Source organism: Microtus oregoni, unplaced genomic scaffold (genome assembly GCF_018167655.1).
Source record: "Microtus oregoni isolate MIOR12 unplaced genomic scaffold, Mior012 000011F_ref0000422, whole genome shotgun sequence".
NCBI classification, from domain to species: domain Eukaryota; kingdom Metazoa; phylum Chordata; class Mammalia; order Rodentia; family Cricetidae; genus Microtus; species Microtus oregoni.
The window spans coordinates 31,174,064-31,196,423 of NW_024543070.1; the positions used below are offsets into that span (position 1 = coordinate 31,174,064).

General features: G+C 36.5%; 1 protein-coding gene and 1 pseudogene across 1 annotated transcript in view; one reads left to right on the top strand and one right to left on the bottom strand.

Annotated features, from left to right (window-relative positions):
* LOC121453584 (coiled-coil domain-containing protein 178-like) overlaps window positions 1–22,360 on the top strand; it is a 316,272-nt gene that overhangs the window by 59,726 nt on the left and 234,186 nt on the right. Inside the window, exons 9-10 of the mRNA XM_041660455.1 lie at window positions 1,758–1,853; window positions 2,234–2,370. Of these exons, the coding sequence (XP_041516389.1) occupies window positions 1,758–1,853; window positions 2,234–2,370 (233 nt within the window). The remainder of the gene's footprint in view (window positions 1–1,757; window positions 1,854–2,233; window positions 2,371–22,360) is intronic.
* On the bottom strand, window positions 136–625 carry LOC121453535 (annotated as a pseudogene).

Sequence of the window (22,360 nt, forward strand, 5' to 3'; positions counted from 1 at the left end):
AACTGCAAAATGTCTTCCCCGTCTTCTGAATGTGGGTTCAGAGCTTAATGACCATGGCAGGAAAACCACTGCCAGTTTGAACAAAGCCTCTCATCTCCACGGGGTAGCGAGATGGGCTTTCAGACTGGCCAGGGGCTAGGACCTGGCATTACGTTTGGCCAAGCACTCCCAAACCAGGCTTTGGGCTTGAATGATGCCTCGTTTTAGTCTCTCCATGGCGTTCTTGCTCCCTGCATACGTGGGTCTGATCTCTTTCCCCAACTCTTCAATGATGGCCAGCAGCTCTGCGTATTTACTCCGAGGCACCTGGCTATTTCCAGTTCCCTGGAAATAGTGATGGTGGCCCATAGTCTACTCAGTAGCTAGCGAAACTGGGAGGATGTCGCCATACTATAGAAGGCGAGCAGACGCTTCCGGCGTTGAGGGCGGCGGCGGGCATGTGCGCAGTCAAGTTCAGCTTGTATGATGTCCCTGCGAGCCGCGGGCGCGCCAGGGCAGAGCCAGACCAGACCGCGAGCATGGAGGCGAGGCCGAGGCAGAGGCCACGGGCCAGGCGACCCCGCGTTCCCGCACCCTTCGGAGTGCCCAGTGGGTTTTCTGATTTCTTTACCAGTCCATTTTTCATTTGTATATAGTAAGGCTAAAAATTTTGTGAGTTAATTTTATATACAGCTACGTTAGTGAAAGTATTTATCAGCTGTAGGTGTTTCCTGTGAAATTTTTGGGTTCATTTATGGATACTATTGTATCATCAGCAAATAAAGATACTTTGACTTTTTTCTTCTAATTTGTATACACTTGATCTCCTTTACTTTAGCTAAGAGTTCAAGTACTGTATTGAATAAATACCGAGTGGAAAATCTTTCACAGATGTTTCCTGAGACCGTTGGACACCATAGATGTTTGCATTACAATTCATAACAGTGGCAAAATCATAGTTAGGAAATAACAACAAAGAGAATTTTATGGTTGGGAGTCACCCCAACTTGGCAAACTGTATTAAGGGTCCATAGTATTAGAAAGGTTGAGAACCGCTGCTCTATCATATTCATAAAAAGTCTCTTAAAAGTTATTTGTTTTGTGCTTCTGCTTAATTGCAGAACTGCTATGGTAGGGTTTTAGGGCTCTAAGATAGACGCATCACTCCCAGGTATTATTGATTGTGCTTTTACATTGGCATTTAGGAGGGCAGAGAGGACAAAGCTGGAATTATAGGTGGCTGTGGGCCACTGGCTGCAGGTGCTGGAAACTGGAATTGGGTTTTGTGCTAAAGTCATTTCTTCAGCTATTTAAACTATACACAAGTTTAGGGATTCGGCAATAAAAATGTCTGTCCATTATATTTAAGTTCTTTATTTCCAGTTTCAAAACCTATAGGGAAAATGTGAAAGCCAGAGAATTAAGTAGTGGATTAATCAAGTGGTTATTTTGTAAAGTGTGGGAGTATATGCTTTTTTTCTCCTTTGCTTGTCAATGTAATGAATTATAATTTAAATTTTCCTGTAACTAAAACACATTCTATTTGTCATGATTATCCATCTGAATATTAGAAACACTCTACTTGATTTATATCTGATTTGCTATGCTTTATCAAAATCCTATATTAGGTTTCAAGATGGGAGAAGCATGTGACATTATTTTCTACCATGTCAGTCAATGTTCATTAGGAAAACTATATAAAGTAGAATGTAGCCTCTTTCTTACTCATAAAAATGAAGGAAATCTCATCAGTTGACTTATCTTCTGTGCATTTTTAGGTAGATGATTTGAAGAGAGTGTTTGACCAATATTCCTGGAAGCAGAAAAATTTTGAGCAGCAGTACATGGAGTCACTGAATAATTATTATTCCGTGGTGAGTAGACTATTCCTGCATTCCCACAGAGCACTACACACTCTACTTAGTTAGCAACTTGAATGATTCAAACTAATTTATTAACATTGAAAACTTAACTTTCAATTGAAATGGCATAAATGACCGGCAACTAGAATTAACCAGGCTAGCTTTAATATAAAATATTCAGCTTTAATAAGGGTAAGAAAAGGGGGACTTACAAAGCCAGAGTTCCCATGAAGCACAGAAAAAACAAAGAGAGCACGGGGAGCACACCCTCAATATTTATAAGTAAATATTAGCCTAAGGGGATCACACCCTACAAACAAGGTGATTGGTTGGGCTTCCCCTTCATTCAATTACTAAAAATGTATAAATATCTTGTATTCTATTTTATCAAGAGAAAAGCATGGGATATTGAGCTTTCTGATATTTCAAAAGACTACACTGATGTTTCAACAAAATATCTGGCATTGTTAGAAGAAAACAAAAGACTCCAAGCTGAAATTGACACCCTCACAGAGGAAATCACAAGCAGGTAATTCAGAACTTATTATTGCTATATAGCTTTTCCAAAAAGTGATCTGTAATAAACCCTTCCACCATGAGTCCCTGGGGTGATATAAGCATATTCATGTTTAATATTGCTTTAACTTAACTTAAATCTTCTACAAATGTTACTCTGTAATCATCCAAGACACTGTCAGCAAACGTCCCTTAGACATGTCATCTAGAGGTTAAGGATAACATTCAACTTAGAATATGTGTGGTGATCCCCTCGTCTCTTCCAGCCCATACTCAATTCTTCCCTATAATTACCAACCTGGTTTACTTGGTTTAGGAACCAGTCTTCCTCATCCCACTTTCTATCTCAACTCTCATATTCAGCATTTCAGCAAAGACTTCTCCCCACTCTAGACATTTTTAAAATCTGCCCACAGTTCTAGCAACAATCAGTTCTGATGCGTATGCTCAATGTCTTCTGAGAGTAAGTAACATACAGTCATGATGTCTCTGCTCTAGCTATTATCTTTATTGAGAAACACACATGTCTTTCTCATTTTAAGTAAAAGAATCATCAGTTATTTGGTCCATTGACATTAATTTTAGAAAAAGAAAGGGGCCAGTCTCTTCACATATCCACAAGCCCTCTTGACTAGAGCATGTTCTATTTGCTGTATTATGCTATACCTGGTTTACTTTTATTATATGGCTCAAATCATGACTCAAATTCCCCTTCTAGTAACACTTGACATGTCTGTGGAATTGTATTTTTAGACTATTTTTAACTGCTCTTTCTGTACAAGTATTACTTATCCTTATGATTACAGTGCAAGAATGTGTGCGAACCACCTTCTACTGTATTGAGATGGGCACACTCGTGCCTTTTATTATGCCTGCAGTGCTGTGTTATAAAAATAAGCGGATGATTTCACTCTCCACCCTCATCCACAAGGGAGATCCATTGGCCGTGATATTTTGTATCTGATCATCACACTCTCGTCGGTTGCTATAATGCCTGAAATATATTGTGCTATCGATGACGAGGTCCTGAAGGAAAGGTGGAAGGACAAAGGGAAGGGTGCTGATCATAGTACTTGATAGTGATATGGAAAGTTTGTAAAAGAAAATGTGTAGTAAATGTTTTTACCATTAGATATGATAGCATAGAGCCATTGGTAAGATTAATTTATGTATCATAAAAGGCCAAATTCTATAACTGAGTTTTCAGTTTTGGTGGTGGATAACTATGTAAGAACAGACTTCATAGGAAATGACTAAAATCCAGTGTGAAAATCCACAACTTTAGATTGGCTATCACGACTGTATCGAAATGTGTAGCTCACAGATCTGGATAATGTTGGTATGTGATGCTTATTTTATGTGCAAATTTTTACAATAAAGCTTGTAAAAAAATTTAAAAAACATTCAGAAGAGAAAGAAAATAAGCAAAGATGCCTTAAAAGTGAGTGAGTCAGAGAGGAGAGCCACCTACAAGAGGACACAATTGTGGTGGCCAGCAGACATAAGCAGCCTCCAGCCTTACTGGTATATAAGCAGAAAGGTTAACTTCCCACTCTCGCTGTCATCCAGCTGTACCTGCTGTGTCTGTTTTCATGCTATTCCTTCTGAGAAACTCCCCCCCCCAAAAAAAAATGACTAGATACCTCTGGACATGTTGCTCTAGTACCATTAGGGAGAGTATATTACTATACCACTGGTGGCTCTCATAGCTTCAGCAAGAATGTATCGGCTATCACTGCTCATATTTCACTGGGTGAAGCAAGTCATATGGTCAGATATCATGCTAATAGGATGAACAGACAGTTAATCAAAGAAATACAAAACACCAATAAATACAAGAAAAAATGTCGGTCACTAGGAATGTATTAAAACTACACTGAGATGCTATTTCACCTCAGTCAGGATAGTTGTGCTCAAGAAAACAAGTAACATCTCTGCAAGATAGTTTAGTGGATGGATAAAGGTGCTTGCTTGTGCAAACCTCCTGACATGAGTTCAATTCCTGGAACTTACTTAAAGGTAGATAGAGGCAGAACCAATTACACCAGTTAACCTCTGACCTCCACAAGTGTGGTATGGAATGTATGCCCCACTCCACATATCATACATACAGAGAGAGCGAGAGAGCGCGCGCGCGAGAGAGAGAGAGAGAGAGAGAGAGAGAGAGAAAGAGAGAGAGAGAGAGAGAGAGAGAGAGAGGTATATCCATTATTCAGTCAAAAAGGAAAACAGTGCTTTGAATGAAAATAGAATAGATGAAATAAGTCAGACTCAGCAAAATGTCACCTGTTTTCTATCATAACAGAATCTGGGAGAATGAGAAAGAGAGAGAAAAATACAGAAAGTACAGGAGTCTGCAGATGAAGAAGGGTCTTAGTGAAAGTGGACAGAGGGGAACAAGATTAGATAATAAAAAAGAAATAAGAACATTATACACTTTCCTTGTCTGTAGACTCTAGTTTTACTAAATATATATGTCAAGAAAAGGAGAGAGTAGTTTGAAGAAGGGAACCAGCAGGAGGAGGGTAAGAGGGAAGGATCCAGTTAAAATTCACAATTTATGTGTTTGAAATATCACAGTAAAGCCCATTTATTATTTGGAACAATGAATTTGCACTAAGAGTTTCATCGTGACAGTTGGGACTCTCTGGCAACCATGCACTGGGAACCGCACCCTGCTCAGGGTTTGCTTTCCTAGCTAAGACCTAGAGAAGTCACTTTTTTCTCTCTCCAACAATAAAACAAGTTGATCCTTCAGGCGAATGTACTAATTCCTTCCGAGAGCTTCATTTGCCTTTATCCTAAATGATGCTCTATGTCGTCTTACAATTCAGTGTGAATTAACTACAATTATGTTTCCTAGATACAATAATTGCCCAAATGCCACTAGTAATGAAAAAAAAATATTTGACCCACAGAAATGGGGATAGAGTCCTTTGTGGCAGGGATGTCATGGGATGGCAACAGTAACAGGAAGCTTGGCTAATCACTTTTTATCCTCACACAGTAAGCAGAGAAAGAGTAGAAAGTAGGGGTGGGCTCCACATGTTCCAAGCCCTCCCTCAAGGACATACTTTCTCCAGCAGGGGTCTTCTTCCTAAACTTTAATAACCTTCCCCATAGCACCACCCACTAAGGACCAAGTGTTCAAATGTATAAGGAGTGTTGTCTTTAAAACCACTGCACTGCGTTTGGCTTGGGTGATTCAAGCTTGCTTTCACCCTTCAAATACACTCTGGGCAGGATTTTCTTTGCCTTTGCTTCTTTGTCTTATTTTTAGATCATGTTTCTAGGACCTTTCCATTTGTCTATGTTAATGGACTTTTGTTGTTTTAGGGTTTTTTTTTTACTGTACATTTTATCTTTTCTACTAAAAAAAAAACCCTGTGAATAGCAATATCATTAGTAATAAAAATTAATCTAATTCCAGTGATGGAATCAGACTATTATACATGCACTTTCATTACTGAGAAGAGTCCCCACATGCTACCTTGTAACCTGGGGTTTCCCTTTCTGTACTGTGTTTGTCTATTTCCTTAATTAACCATGGCAAAGGAAGTTTCACTTTACCAAAATCTCCATTCAATCCATGGCAATAATGTGCTCTATGATTTACTAGTACTCTGATTAAAATGGATGTATATTATAGAAAATCTGTACAAACAAACTTAAAAAGATCAAGCTTAAAATAATTTTAAAACAGATATTATTATAAATGCATATTCATACATAATGAATACCTGTGATTACTGTTTTTCTCTCATATGAGATAATAAAATTTTAATATACTATTACATAAATTTCAAATATGCTTAAATAGCTTTATGATTCTCTTACACAGAAGATCTATGAAATATCACTGTAATATACTCAGTTTTACTGTTTGTTACAAATACTGGGGTCATAGTTTTGTGTGGAAATCTGTGTCAGTATCATTGTTTGTTTTATGAAAATGTATTAGTGGTAAGATTTCAAAACCCTTAACATTTTTATAATGCTATGTTCTAGAAAGATTGTTTGATTATTTTAAAGACTGAGCAGTGCTTGCTCTAGTATCATAAAAAAATGAAGTTTTAAACTCCATTTATTTGATTACCACTAAGGTTGAATATTTATACAACTTCCCTACAATTCACAGTTTATTAATTATTTATGGACATTTCCCAGGGTAAAATGAAGAAGTTAAGTTTCCAGGAACCAAAGTTTCTTTCCTAAACACCCACAGCTTTGTGCAGTTGGAATCTGTATAGAAAGTTCATTTTGTATATTCGTGTTCAAGTTTTTTTCTTACTTATCAAATTATTTTCAAGTTAATCTGGCTTCAGTTTAGCTGACATTTAGTGAACATTAAAATATACTTAGTATATTGGTATAGAAGCAACAATTTCAGATATGAAAAGTAATGTTAAAACCCAGGCAGCAGGCATGCTAATGAACCATGTGTTCCTGCCTCCGTGTGCACACACACATACATGCACATTTTATGTGTTTTTATGTTGTAAGTAGGATAAGCAAGCACTACAAACCTAGAAGCCAATGTGACAGATAGATATTAAGTCATTTTATGATATTTTGATTCAGTTGAGAATAAAAATACATGAAGGGAACTAAATACTGTATACTGGTTAGGTTTCTACAGCCCTTACCTAAAAGTAGACTTATCGAGGAAGAGGGAATCTCAACTGAGGAACTGCTTTGATCCGGGCATGTGGGCATGTCTGTTTGGAGTTTTCCGACTTGCTGACTGATGGAGTACAGACTCCTCCACTGTCGGTGGTGTCACCCTGGACTGGTGTTGGGAACTAGCCTTGACAAAAGTACCTCTTGCCAGGGTAGAGGGTGTGAGGATCAGAAACATAGTAAAGAGGACAAATACAAAAATAAAATAATAAAACAGTAAACATTGGGTAGTATCAGGAGGGAGTTTGGGTGAATAATAAAATCTCCACATTTAATTTTCCATACGCCTTTATACCCCAATACAAAGGGGGGAAGAAGACAACAAAAGACTTCTTTAACATGATACAAAGGGCAACTCGAACAGTTAATTGCATTAAAATTTTGAGACATCAAGTCAATAGCATTCTGTTGTTTAGGCAGTGAACCCACATTAGACCAAGTATCCTGAAGGCAGCCGCTCTTCAGGTAACCTCCTATTACAAAATAAACAGAAGTATGCTTACATATCCTGACCATCTGTCAGGATGGAGTGGATCTACCTATATGAGCCATCTTAATGCCAAAAGAACCAGGATATGTATCCCTGCTTGTTGTCAACAACTTTTAGCAACTTCCAAACTCTCTGACCATCACACAAGGTAGAAATAGGCTCACATTTTTGGGCTTCCACAGACTGGAAGTCCTTGGAGGCAGGATAAAAGTAGCTGAACATGAGCCTACAAACAAGGAAGGAGGCAGCTTTCCTCCATAGTTCCAGCTTCTGCTTCTATTTGAATTCCTCTCCTGACTTCCATCAATGATTTACCAGATACATAAGCCAACTAAACCCCTTTCTTCCGGTACAGCTGGTCATGGTATTTGTCACAGTAATAGAGAGGAAATTTGACAGAAATTGGTGCCAGAAGTGGGCTGGTACTGCGAGAGAGCTGACCAAGTTGTTTTGCAGGAGTATTGTGGAAAGCTTTTAGAACTTTGAGGTAATTACAAGACAAATAAATCTGTTCTTCCCAAATGTGTTTATGATCCTGATGCTTTAATCACAAACTCAGAAACCTAACCAGAAAATTCTCGGAATCCTATTCAAAGATTTCATAGTAGTGATCATCGCACAATTTAAATTTTGCAAAAACAAAACCTTTTTGGTAGAGCTACCAGATGAAATTAAATGTATAGAATAAAAAATAACAATGAAAGATTGGAGGGTGATTATATGCTTGAGAATGAAGTATGGAAAGGTACAAGGGTTGTTGTCTAGCAATTATTTTGACTCATGTTCTAAAACAATAGAAAGAAGTTTATCAACATCATTGAATGTGAATGTAAATGAAGACTGCATATTGGTTTTCTGGCCTATAGACCCAAATAATCACACAAAAAGTATGTTACTTACAACACTGGTTGGCCAATGACATAGGTGTATTCCTAGCTAGCTCTTACATCTTAAATTAACTCATTTCTATTCATCCATGCATTACCATGAGGTTGTGGTCTACCTGTAAGGTTCTGGCATCTTTCTCCTTTGGCAGTTACATGGCATCTGCATGACTCTACCATCTTTCTTCCTCTGTCTCTGCTTATATTTCCCACCTTGCTATATTCTGCTCTGCCATAGATCAAAGAAGCTTCTTTGTTAACCAATGGTAATAAATCATATTCACAGCATACAGAGGGAAACCCCACATCAGTTAAATGTCAAAGTACTTTGGATTCTCAAACAAGCATTTTCATATCTATGACTTAATCTCTCTTAAGACACTAATTTTCAGGATATGGAATGATATGGGGCAAATTAAGGTTTTGATCGCAGGTAAGATAAATTTTTCCCAAAATATGATAGGTCAGAATCATCAAATCAGAACTTTTTGGCATCCTTTAAGTGCACACATCTTGGTTGATCATGACACTAATATTTACGTTAATGATGTAATGGATTAAAATATTACTCTTTAGAAAATTCATATAAAACCCAAGTCAAAGTTATTCTATGAATAGGAAGTTGGGACCTTCTGAAAAGAAAATGACAAATATTGTTAGAAGATTTCATAGAAGCAAGAGCTGTCTAGTGGTTGGCTACTTTGCTTCTCTAATTTTTCAGCTTAAACCCCAATATCTGTCTGTGGGTTTTTATTAGTTGTACTACATCTGATGATAATGTTTGGGTTATAAATTCAAGAAAAAGCCACTTGCCTGTGACTTTGTAGCCACTGGTATAAGCCAGAGCTACACGTGGCTGGAGATGCCACCCAACCGGCTAGGTTTTCCTTTTTTCTCTCCTGGTGGTCTTTCTCTGAACCCCCTCTCTAGCTGTGCCAAACTAAGTAATTGTAACTACCTTAAAATCCTGCCTAGCTTTTAATGTTTTATGAAGCATCAGTCAGCCTCAAATCTTCATTATCAGTGGCAGCAGATTTGGTGAGAAAACTGCAAATTCTTAAAAGGAAGAATTAATTAAAGCAGAGATTTTCCCACATTAAAAAAAAATGGGAAGCACAATTATGATTGAGAAAGTTAGGTCTTTATATGATTATGTAATGCATGATTTAAAGATGGAACAATAAAATGAAGGGAAAATCAACTTAACTGGAATTGACATACTATTAATTATCATTTTTATAATCTTTATTGTCATTTTGATGATCCTTGGTTTATCTCTTAAAAGTTGATTGGTATGAATGCTAAGATACAGGCCAACATAATAAAACTGACTATAGAGATATTCAAATTCAGACAGAGGAAATTAATGGACAACCAATTTCAGCATTGCATTATAAGAGAGGAACAGCCTAAGATTTTCAAACAACCAACATTAATATATCCAGTAACCTTATAGGAATTGTCAAATGATAGATATCCCCAAGACCCTGTAAAAGTTGAATGGACACATGTAGCAATATTAGATTTAAGGATATTCAAGGAATTGATAGTCTAATATGGCATGCTTTTATCTTTTGTGAAGCAAATGTTAAACTCATGGTCAACTTGTAATAGAATTATTCCTAAAGACTAGAGAGAAGTGGTTACAGCAGTTTTGAAACCTGGTCCTCAATTTCAATGGAGGACCTGGTTGGAAGAAGAAGCTAAGACCATTGAAAGACAGAGTAGAGTGAGAGGTGTGGAAATTTCCCAACATCAGCTTCTTGGAGAAGAAGATTATGCTAATATATAAAGTCAAATGCTATATGATGGTCACATCTTAGCTTTATTCTGTGCAGCAGTTTTGAATGCTAGTGACAGAATTGGAGAAGTAGGAAGTAAGACTAAGCCATTTACTAAAACCATATAGGACCCAAAAGAATCCTTCACTGATTTCTTACAAAGATTGACATCAGCAGTAAATAGAATGATACCAAATACAGACTATACAAATAATAATTGACTCTCTTGTTTTTGAAGATACTATAATGATAACAGATCTAAGAGCTGTTAGTAGGGTAATTCAGCCAATGGGCTCTCTACAATCTGGAATTCCTTTGCTTTCTTTATTGCCTAAAGGATGTCCTCTTATAGTTACTGATAGAAAAGATTGTTTCTTTACTATACCTTTACAAGAAAAAGAGAAAAATTTGCCTTCATAGGGCCTACATAAATGATTCTTAGCAAATAAGAGATATCAGTGGAAGATTCTCCCATGGAGAATGTTAAATTGCCTTATCCTGTGCCAATATTTTGTAAGTCAGCCATTGAAAATAATACATAAGCAATTTTCTCTATATATCGTTTACCATTACATGGAGGATATCTTTTTAGCTGATTTAAGTATAGAAACTTTAGAAAGAATATTTAAAGAAGTAGAAAAAAATTTGTCTTGTTGGGGATTAAAAATTGCTCATGAAAAAAATACAAAATGGAGATTCTATTAATTATTTAGACTATAAAATATGTTTATAAAACCTTAGACTCCAAAAATTTTAAATTAGAGAAGATCAATTACAGACTCTTAATGACTGTCAAAGGGTGATAAGAGACATTTCCTATCTTTTGGGAAGAAAGTGATGAGCTGAATAATTTATTCAAAACCTTAGAAGGTGACAAGGATTTCTAAAGTTGCCAGAAATTATCCCTTGAACCTGAGAAAGAATTGGCTTTGGTGGAAAAGAAATTACAGAATGTACATGTGGAGACGAAGCTCAAATGCAGTCTAGTCATATTATACTTTAAACATTGCCTTACAGGAATTTCAGTGCAGAGGGAAGATATTACCTTAGAATGAATCTTTTGACAAAATAAACTGAATAAAAAATAAAAAAAAACATGTGGAAAAGGTCTCTGAGTTCATTATAAAAAAGAAAATCAAGACTTCATCAATTAGCAGGAAGAGACCCAGGAGAAATTATAGAACCATTTACTAATGATGAAATTGACAAATTTTGGGCAGAAAGTGAACCCTGCCAAAAAGCTTGCAGCAATTTTTTTTTGGAGGGGGGATTAACAACAAATATCACGAAAGCAAGAGAATTCAGTTTATAAAGAGAACTAGCTGGATTCTTTCTCACATTGTATGCGAAACACCAATATCTGGAGTTCCTACATTTTGTACTGATAAATCAGGAAAGGAAGGATGTAAATCAGAATATTTAAGTAAAGTTTATATAATCCCTTATTATTTGATCCAAAAGTCAGAATTATATGCTATTTTAATGGTACTAGTGGATTTTACATAACCTCTCAACATAGTTACTGATTTGCAATGTGCAGAAATTGTTTTGCGTATTGAAACCACTTAATTTGTACCAGATTATACAGAATTGATTTTACTATTTATTCAATTACAGAAAATAATCAGGAATAGGAATCATCCCATATACATAACACACATCCTATTTCATATGGGTCTGCCAGGTACTCTAGCAAAAAGCAGTGAAGAAATTGATGAACTATTAATTGAAATGTGCTGGAGACCTCAGAATTTCATAAGAAAACATCATGTCAATAGCAAAAATTTGAAAAAGACTTTTCCATCATCTGGCAACAAGTCAAGTAAATTATAAGGAAATGTCCTACTTGTTCATTGTACAAAAAAAACACCACTACATATAGGAAGTAACCCAAAGAGTACAAGATGAATGTGTTCCATTTTGTAGAATTTGGAAAACTAAAATATATACACTACACCATGGATACCTATTCAGGTTTTCAATGGGCAATTGCTTTGAGTTCAGAAAAGAATGATTTAGTAATCACACATTTGCTAGAAGTTATGGCCATCATGGGTATACCTGTACAAATAAAGACAGACAATGCTCCAGAATATACCTCTAATAAAATGAAACAGTTCTTTGCTTAATTATAATAGGAAGCATATTACATGTCTACCACAAATTTCTACAGGGCTAACAGTTATAGAAAAATCCAATCAAACACTAAGGGGCATGATAGATAAGCAGAAAGAGGTAATAAAGACCCCTAGAAATAAATTTCTTAGTGCTTTATTAACTTTGAATTTTCTAAATGCTAATGAGAAAGGAACAATAGCTCCCAAAAGACATTGGATAGTAGAAAAAAACTATGGAATTAAATCAGCTCATATACTTTATAGATGTGTTGACCAAAGAAGAGTAATCAAAGCATATGTTATGTTGTGGAAGGGGTTTTTCTTTTGTTTCCACGGGAGAGGAAAAGCTATAGATACCATCAAAATTGATAAAGATTCAATTTGAACAAGAGATACCTCTTAATTAGAAGAGATAATAGTTCATCAAATGGCATGGCCATTTAATCTAAACTAACCTATAAAACTAACAAATGCTTTTTATTTTGATCAGATATAATTTACCAAAAGAGAATTCAAAATTTATAAGATATATAAATTCATATATATGTGATAAATAAATATATAAAATATATATTAAACTTTTTGTTATAATATATTAATGGTCATATAGAGTACTAACTACTTCTAGAAAAAAAATTCATCTACTTTCCTGTACATGATTTTGGGTTTGAGTCTCTATCAGTTTTCTACAGTGGACCATAACGAAGCCTAACAGCAACCTATTAAGTCTCTGAAAGGAGGGTGGGGGACCCATGATGATTCCATTAGGACTATGATAATACCACTAAGATGAAAAATACCACCTAAGTTTGAAATACAAATTGCTCAGAATAATTTTGAGTTGGCTAGCTGAGATGATCCAACCTCACAGACTTCTCTAGCCAGGACTTGAGTAAAGCCCAGCACTTTTTCATTACATGGAGATGCAACAACAAATGATATAGCTACCTCTACCATAACTTGACAATTAAGCCAAATTTTTCTTTTCAGGATCCCCTAAAGATGCCGTATCCCCCAGACAGCATAAAATAAATTTAAGAACACAGCACTTATACTCCCAAAAGGTGGTGTACATGGTTCTGGTTTTTCATTAGGTTATGAATATTTGTTATTGCTTAGATAGACTGGTTAAAAAGTTGTTATTGGTAATGGTTAGGAAAAAAGCTAAACAAAGGAGATTAGATTCAGAGTTCTTATTTTGAAAAAAAAGAGGTGGATACAGATATGATAGAAAAAAAAGGTAAATTATTAAATCTACTCTGAGAGGGAAAAAGGGACAATACAGATATGAGTAGACAAAAAGAGAGATTATTTAATCTACTCCTAAAAAGCAGTTACTAGTTTTAAATATTTTACATTGTATTGCACTCTTATATAGTATATATAAATTTTGTATATTAATACAAATTTGAGATTTATTTTGTTATAATATACTGTACATATATTTCTAATCTTATTCAACATTTTGTACCTATACATTTCAATTGTCATCCTTGAAAGTTATAATTAACAACTAATTAGCATATAAAGAAATGCAAGATAGTAGTCATTGCAATCAAACTGGTAGTCATATTATGTATGTTTTCAAGATCAAACAAGCATATATTTTAAATAGACAGGTGGTCTTTAAACACTTCAGAGATCTATAGAGTATGGCATTTAAGATGTTTTAATAACATACTTTCTTTTTATGACAATAAGACATGTTTACTCCTTGCAGCACCAATATACTTTGGGGAAGATAATGAGCATCAAAGAAACTTGACATGAAGTTTAATTTCATTGTGGCTAAAGTAATCTACTTTGCAAGAAATACTCTTGCCTCAATTACTAATGGTATACTATCCAAATTTGACAAGCAAATACAAAAGAGAGTGACTACCAAACCTTGCCAAGGCAAGGCAAGTCAGTCCTTCAAAAGTCCTACTTTATAGAAAAATATGTCAAAATTCAAGGCCTGTAGGTTGAAGATGGTGTCCCAACATTGCAGAGAAACCTTGGATATCTGTCCAGGAAGCCAGCTGTTTCTATGATTTCTGAAATATTTTGGACGTCTCTTGCTTGCATTTCCTGCTTACTCAGTTAATATTATTTCCTCCTCAGGTCTTCGAGGGATTTGAAAACTAGATAGTTATAGTTTTCTTGCTTATCAGACTCAGAAAAGAAACTCACTAAACAAATGTACAGTATATATAACATTGAGAGACATAAAATTAGTATTGCAAGTTAGAATAAAAAGTGAATTAGGTACAACACTTTGAACTCAATAAGATAGGATAGATAATGGAGTATTTTCTCTGAAATTGTCAAATGCAAATGAACTAGACATTGTTGATATAATTATTGCCTGTATTTATTGTATATAGTTTTTCTTATATTACTGATAGCCTTCTTTTTTATTTTAGAGTAAAATAGATGATGTAGTGAGAATTTGTTTGCTTAACAAAATAAAAGCTTTCCTGAAGATCAGAGTGCAAAGCTAAGACACTAGAAACTAGGGATTGTAGGCACACACCTTTAATCCGAGGTCTTGGGAGACAGAGGCAGAGGGTACCCCATTAGTTAAAGGCCACCCTAGGCCACAGGAAATTGATCCAGTCTCAAAGAGAAAGAGAGTCAGGTGGTAGTGGCTCATACCATTGATCCCAGCACTTGGGATCCCATGACTTTAATCCCAGCACTAGGGAGGTAGAGACAGGAATGATAAGGCTGGCGAGAGAGAGGATTATAAGGCAAAAGGAGACAGGAACTCATTGCAGTCTGAGGTTGGTGGATACAGTTGCAGTCTGATGATGCAGTCAGAGGAGACAGTCTGAGGACAGGGTTGCCCTTTTGGTCTGATCATTGGTAGAGGGAAAAGGTCTCTCTAGTGACTGGTTGCACTGCTTCTCTGATCCTTCAGCTTTAAACACCAACATGTGACTCTGGGCTTTATTTATTAAGACCAATTAGAATTCGTGCTACCTTAAGTAAATTACTAGCAGATTTTTAATATTGTTATAACTAATTTCCCAATGTAGTATTGTTTTATAATAAAACAAAGTGATTATAAGATGAAATTGGCTAAAAAAATCATGAAATAATTGGGTGGATAGCTCTCTGTGACATCTAAAAGCAAAATGATTGTGTACTTATTTGGTTTTAAGTTTATTGGCAAAATAAGAAATAGCAACAATTGAAATATCCATGGGTCAGTTAAAATTTATGGCAGAAATTTCATATGGAAATGCAATTAAATACTCAAGAGAAAGTTGAAGGAAAATCAAGATTATGGAAATAGAGTAGTGTCTTAGCTGGGGTTTTGGTTGCTATGAAGAGACATCATGACCATGGCAACTCTGATAAAAGAAAACATCTAATTGAGGTGGCAGCTTACATTTTCAGTGGTTCAGTCTATTATCATCATAGCAGGGAACACATTGAAATGTAGACAAGCATGGTGCAGGAGATAAGAATCCTACATCTGGCAGGCAATAGGAATTTGACTAAGATTCTGGAAAGTTTCCTGAGCATAGGAAATCTCAACATCTGTCCCACAGAGACACACTTCCTCCAAGAAGGCCGTCCCTACTCCAACAAAACCACACCTCCTAAGAGCACCACTCCCTATGAGATTATGGGGGACAATCATATTAAAACTACCACATTCCACATTTTGGCCCCCATAAGTTTATAACAATATAATGCAAAATGCATTTTGTTCTACTTAAAAGTTTCCATAGTCTGTAATAGTCTCAACAATGTTTAAAAGTCCAAAGTCTCTTCTGAGAGTCACGCAATTTCTTTACTGTAATCCCCTATAAAATAGTAATAAAAAAAAATAGAACACATGCCTCAAACACATAATGGCACAGAATTTACACTCGCATTCCAAAACATAGGGAAGGAAGCATAGTAAGGAAATAGTGGACCAAAGCAAGACCAAAACCCAAATGGACAAACTCCAAATTCTGCATCTTCATGTCTTTCAGTTTTGTTGATGGCAACACAATTCTTTCTTTCAGATTTGTTCCCCTCTGTTAGCAGCTCTTCTTGGCAGGTATACCACAACTCTGGCATCTCCAACTTTTTGTGGTCTCCAAGGCAATCCAGGCTTTTACTTCACAGCTTCATGCAATGACCTTTCTACTGTGCCTCCATTTAGGGAAACCATGACACATGCCTAGTCTCCGTGGGCTTTCTTTTGGTGCAGAGGCTAATTCCATAACCCTTTTTATTTTTTCAATTCTTACCTCCAAAGACAAAACCATGTGGTCAAAGATGCCAGGTTCGGCCACTTACTGGGACTGGAACATGACCCCTTGTTCAATATCTTCATCAGTTTTCTGTCCTTCATTGCCTAAGTTTTGCTATCCTGAAACTTGCTCTGTAGAGCAGGCTGGCCTCAAACTCAGAGATCCACCATTCTTTCCATTCTGGGGATGAAAGGTATTCCCCATCATACACAACTCTAAAATTTTCTTAGTACTGTTACAAAAGTTGAAAAGTTAACTGTGTGGGATTTTATACCCTGAGGACATCATTTCTTTTATTCCATTTCTTAATCTGTTCATCTCTTTGAACACAGGATATAGCTCCATTCCACTTTCTTGATGCTCTTTTTCTCTTTAAATTTTATACTTTGCAATTTACCCTTCTCAGCTTACTCCTCTTCATTATAAATCTTCATTAGAGCTATCACTTTTAACCAAAGGACAGATTATACTAGGCTGTCTTGAGATTGCTTTTGCCAACAGAATTAATCCAAAACTCTTCACTTTAGCCTCACCCAGACTTTTTGGACAAGGGGAAAATGCAGCAACTTCCTTCACCAAAGTATCACAAGAATGATTTATAGGCAACATATTAATATTCTTCTCCTCTGTAACCTCTTGAGGTAGCCCCCCACAGTTCATCTAGTCACACTCAGCACCACTGTCTCCCATGCTCCTGCAAGTATTTCCCATTAAGCAGTGCTTAGAGCATTCCACTGTTTTCCTAACCCAAAGTACCGAAGTTCATATAACTCCAAACAAAATATTGTCAGGTCTATCACAGCAATACTTCAGTCCTTGGTACCAACTTCTGTCTTTGTTAGGGTTTTTATTGCTGTGAAGAGACACCATGATCATGGAAATGCTTATAAAGGAAAACATTTAATTCCTTTAAATGTGGTGGCTTAGAGTTAAGAGGTTCAGTCTATTGTCGTGATGGCAGAGAGCATGGTGGGATGTAGACAGACACAGTGCAGAAGCTGAGATTTCTATATCATGGAGGCAAACAGAAAGTTGACTGAAACACTGGGTGGTATCCTGAGCATAGAAGACCTCAAAGCCTATCCCCACAGTGACACACTTCCTCCAACAAAGCCGACCTCCAAATAGTACTGCTCCCTATGAGACTATGGGGTCCGTTAAATTCAAAGTACCCGAAGAAACATGATTATGATAAATCTTAATTTGTAAGGCGAGTTTCATTGATAATGTCAGATTGGTCAGTCAGAATGTAGATTCAGCATCAGACCCTTACATATTCTTCTACATGACTCACGACAGAAGTGGCACTATGGTGTGGCAGAGAAAGGAAGTCTTCCTAGCAGCTTTATGATGAAAGAAGGAAATCCTTACCCCTACCCATTATTACCAACACAAATCTATTTTAAATTATCAGTGTTTTCTTTAAATAGGAAACTAACATAAAATGAAAAATGTCAAATAAATCAGAGCATTTACTCAATGAATGGGTAAGCCATAGCAAGATGAAAGTTATGTGTAGTGCCTTTTTATCTGTGAATATAAAGAGGTAAAGAAAATCTGATAGACAGTAAACTATGAAAACCAAAGTATAGTCATAAACATATACTATAGCATGAAATTATTTCATGTTTTTTATCAAAATCAGTGACGGCAGATTTATGTTTTGTAAATGATCCTTGCTAGAGTCAGGAGATATCTGTTTTGCTTTGTTTTGAGACAAGATTTCTCTGTAGCTTTGGCTGTTTCTTGTAGACCAGGCTATCCTCAAACTCACAGAGATTCACCTGCCTCTACCTTTAGAGTGCTGGGATTATAGGCGTGAGCCACCTCTGCCTGGCCGAGTCAAGAGAAATCTTATGCATCATCCGCACTCAAGTGAGCACCACCAACCAACAGCTTCTGCTGGCCATGATTTATGTTTTTATCAGAATGAGGAGTGCCTGGATGTTCACTTTGAAATAAGAGGGAGCTAGGATTCCTTTATAATGGTTCTATTATAATAAAACATTAAATATCACTTTCAATTCTGTCCAACAATAATGCATATAATCATTTGTTCAGTCTTTGTGTGTGAATTCATATTTTACACAAATAGTAGCCTTATGAAGTTGCTACATGTACAAAGAAACTTCCTGCCTTCTGTGAAACCACAGAGGAAACAATTATTCCAGAATTAGTACTCTCTCTATTGACTAGTAGCCACAGGAAAAAAATGCAGGATCTTGCTGGTGACCACTGCAAAGATGCATCTCATTTTGCCATTAGCGGTGATGATTCCGTGTGAGTGTGTGAAATTAATTTTTAAGTTAGCATTCAAAGCAATGGGTTCATGATGGTATCCTTATTCATGTGTAGCATAATTCGTTCTAATTTGACTCTGCCCTGACTGCCCTCTATTGTCTCTCACACTCCTCTCAGTAGGTCCCCTTCCTCCCTAGATATAGTCCTCCATTTTCTGCTTTTACATCAAGTCACATATATCCCGGTGTGCTCTCTTCGCCCCATTCCTTCCCACTTAAGATCTTTTCCTTCTGTCGTGTGGTTCCCTCACTAGCTTCATTGTGCCTGCACACCTACAGACTCAAGGGGTTTTTTTTGTAATTTATTTGCTTGTTTTCCTATCATGCCCCCTTTCTACAGAGAGGCTGAACTTGTTTAAATATTTTCCATTTAGAAATAATGCAGCTTTAGTGAGCTTTTCCTGTGCACAATTTAAAAGAGAAAGGTAATGCACACAGTTTGGTCTGAGCTGCATATGCAGTCTCCTGTGATTGCTTTGAGAAGCTCATTAGCAGCTATTCATACCATACGTCCTTCCAACTTTAGAACCCCAGTGGCCAACTTAGTGCCTGATGCATTGTGAACATCCATTTTTGTTTGTTTGATTGTTTGTTTCTCAAGACAGGACCTGTCTGTGTAGAAGTAGCTCTCCTGGAACTCTCTCTGTAGACCAGGCAGGCCTACAACACAGAGATATGCCCGCCACTGACTCCAAATTTCTAAGATTGAAGACATGTGCCACCATGGTCGCTTACGGGCATACATTAAGTATGTGTTGAATAATATTCTAAGAAGAAAAATTCCAATTTCATTATATTATATATGTCACATTCTGTTAGATAAATTTTAAGATATAAAGAGCAGTGACTTTATCATTTGATGATTTTTCTGAGAAATGGCTTCAGAAGGTACTTTTTTATTTAATGTAGCATATATCTCCAAAGAGAACCTTTATAGCTTTATAGTTATGACTCCATGTATTCTCTAAAGAAATAAGCTGATTGAGACCTCAGATGATTCCTATCAAGGAAAATGTTTTAAAATGGGCTTATGCAATTATAAAACACATCAGAAAATATCCACCATGAATGACAGTTAATGTCTGTGTGTGTGTGTGTATGTATCACAGTAAGTTGAAATAATGCAATGATTATATTTAAATATATTTTCCAATAATTCTATTATTTTAAAGCTTACAAAGTGGGAACCTTAGATACATCTCAAGTGAGTTTAAAATTGTTGCAATAACAGAATAAAGTAAAATCCTCCAAAATGTATGAAAAGAAGCTGGACTCACAGCTACTGGGGATTCGGCTACAAAGCAACAGATTCACTAATGATGATGCCTCAGATCCTAAGACAGAATCCAGAATACAGCACAGAGTAACAAAAAAAAAAAAAAAGAAGAAGAATGAGAAAAGACTTGCAGGAAAAAATGAAGTGGGTAGGGGTCGTAGATAATGGGACAGTAGAGCATCTCCAAAGGTTCAGATTGATGCATCTTCACAGTGGATCTCATGCAAGGTATACCCAGAAATAAAACTTTTTAATTTATACTGTGGCCTACTCATCTTGGAAGGAGAATGGTTTATATGACAAGCTTCCTGTTTAAGTTCTAGTACAGAAACAGTATCTGTAAACTCTTTGCTTTCTGTAGTTCAGGCTCAAAGGGTAATTGGTACTCAAGGTCAATGGCAATATCTGTCCTCAGTCTCAACACATTCCTCCAAGTTCAGAACATACTTGAAATTCCTGAGACAAAGTCTCACAATTTGTCAAAGACTGTCCACAATACTCTGATCCCATCCCAGCCTCCAGCTAGAATTAAAAGTATGTGCTAAGAAATATTTTTGAAATACATATTTCGTATTTTCCTTACTTGTTTTTTTTTTGGTATTTTTCTGTGTATGTTTGCAAATGCATTTAAATGTATCAGGCTTTCTTTGGGGCCTTACACTGTTCACAAATCATGACACTAAGACTTATTATTAGTTATGAATGCTTGACCTTATCTTATACTTAGTTCTTGCTAGCTCTTATAGCTTATATTAACCTCGTTCTTTTCATCTGTATTTTGTCTTAGGGGATTTTATTTTACCTTTTTTTCATTCTATTTGTCTTATTTCATGTCTGCCTGGCTAGTTCCCAGGCATCTCCCTCTCTTTCTCCCTCATTCTCTCCTCCTCTTTTGTTCTTTTCTTTCTCTTTTACTTTTTCTCTCTGTCCACAAACCAGCCCTGCCTATTCCTCTGCTGTCTGGTTATTGGCTAATCAGCTTTTTATTTGACCAATTAAGTGCCTTAGGCAGGCAAAGTGAAACAGCAACACATCTTTACATAATTAAACAAAGGCAGCATTAACAAATATAATATACCATTACATTGTTAAGGTAATATTCCACATCATTTGTGCGTTTTCCAGTGCACTTGTATATAAAGATACATGTGAAGGCCAGACAACAACCTTGGGTGTCATTCCTCGGGCACCATCCACCTTTATTTGTTTCAGAATCTCTTACTGACCTTGAGTTACCAATTTAGCTAAGCTGACTGGCCAGTGGATCCCAGGGATCCACCTGTCTGTGCCACCCACTGCTGTGTGGATTCTGGATATCAAACCCATATCCTTACACCTGTGCAGCAGGTGCCTTATTAGCTGAGTCATCTCCCTAGCCCTTACATCTATTTGTTAAATAAACACAGCCATCTCCATTTTCTTTCATGTTTTTATATTGCCATATTTTTAATCCCCATTTCTTTCCATTTTACACTGTGAAATTTCTCTCTCAGTCGCACCTGATTCAATCACCATTTCTGGAATTTCCATTTGTTGTGCTTTTCTAAGTAACAAAAAAAAAGAAAGAAAAAAGAAAAGAGAGAGAGAGATTCTAAAATGGTATGAGGGACAACATGACATAAAAGATAGCTAAGCTGAGTTTTGGCTTCAATATCTGTTTTCATAGGTGCCTTCACTCCTATAGGCAATGGCTGAGTTTGTCTTGTCTCAGCTAGCACAGTTCATTGATATTATACAATGAAACCTTCCATATTGACTCTCTGATGAAATAATTCAGGCAGATATTTTTATTATGGTTGCCCCCCTCTTCTGCTTTGATTTCTTGGCACCATTTTGTTTTGTCTGATTTGTGAGCCATGCTCTGTCGTTGGCACACCTTTAATGAATGATGATTCTTATTTGCTCATGTTTATCCTTGAGGGAACAAGAGGCCAGAGAACAAGTCAGTGCAGCTCACCCGCAGTTGTATGCATTGTTTTCCCACCTATGAGTTGGCCGCATCTCTTCACACTCACCTGTATCCAAGTGGTTGTTTCTCTGAGCAGAGCTTCTTGGGCAGTTTTCTACACGAGGTCTCCATTTCTATAAGGGCGTTTTTTACATGCTGTTTAAGGGCATCAATCACTTTCATGAAGTCAATCTTTTCTACACGAGGTCTCATCAGTGCCACCTGAAGGCTAATCCAATGTCCTACACCTTCTGACTCAAGCAGAGCCCAGCAGTCTGTGACCGCGTAAACT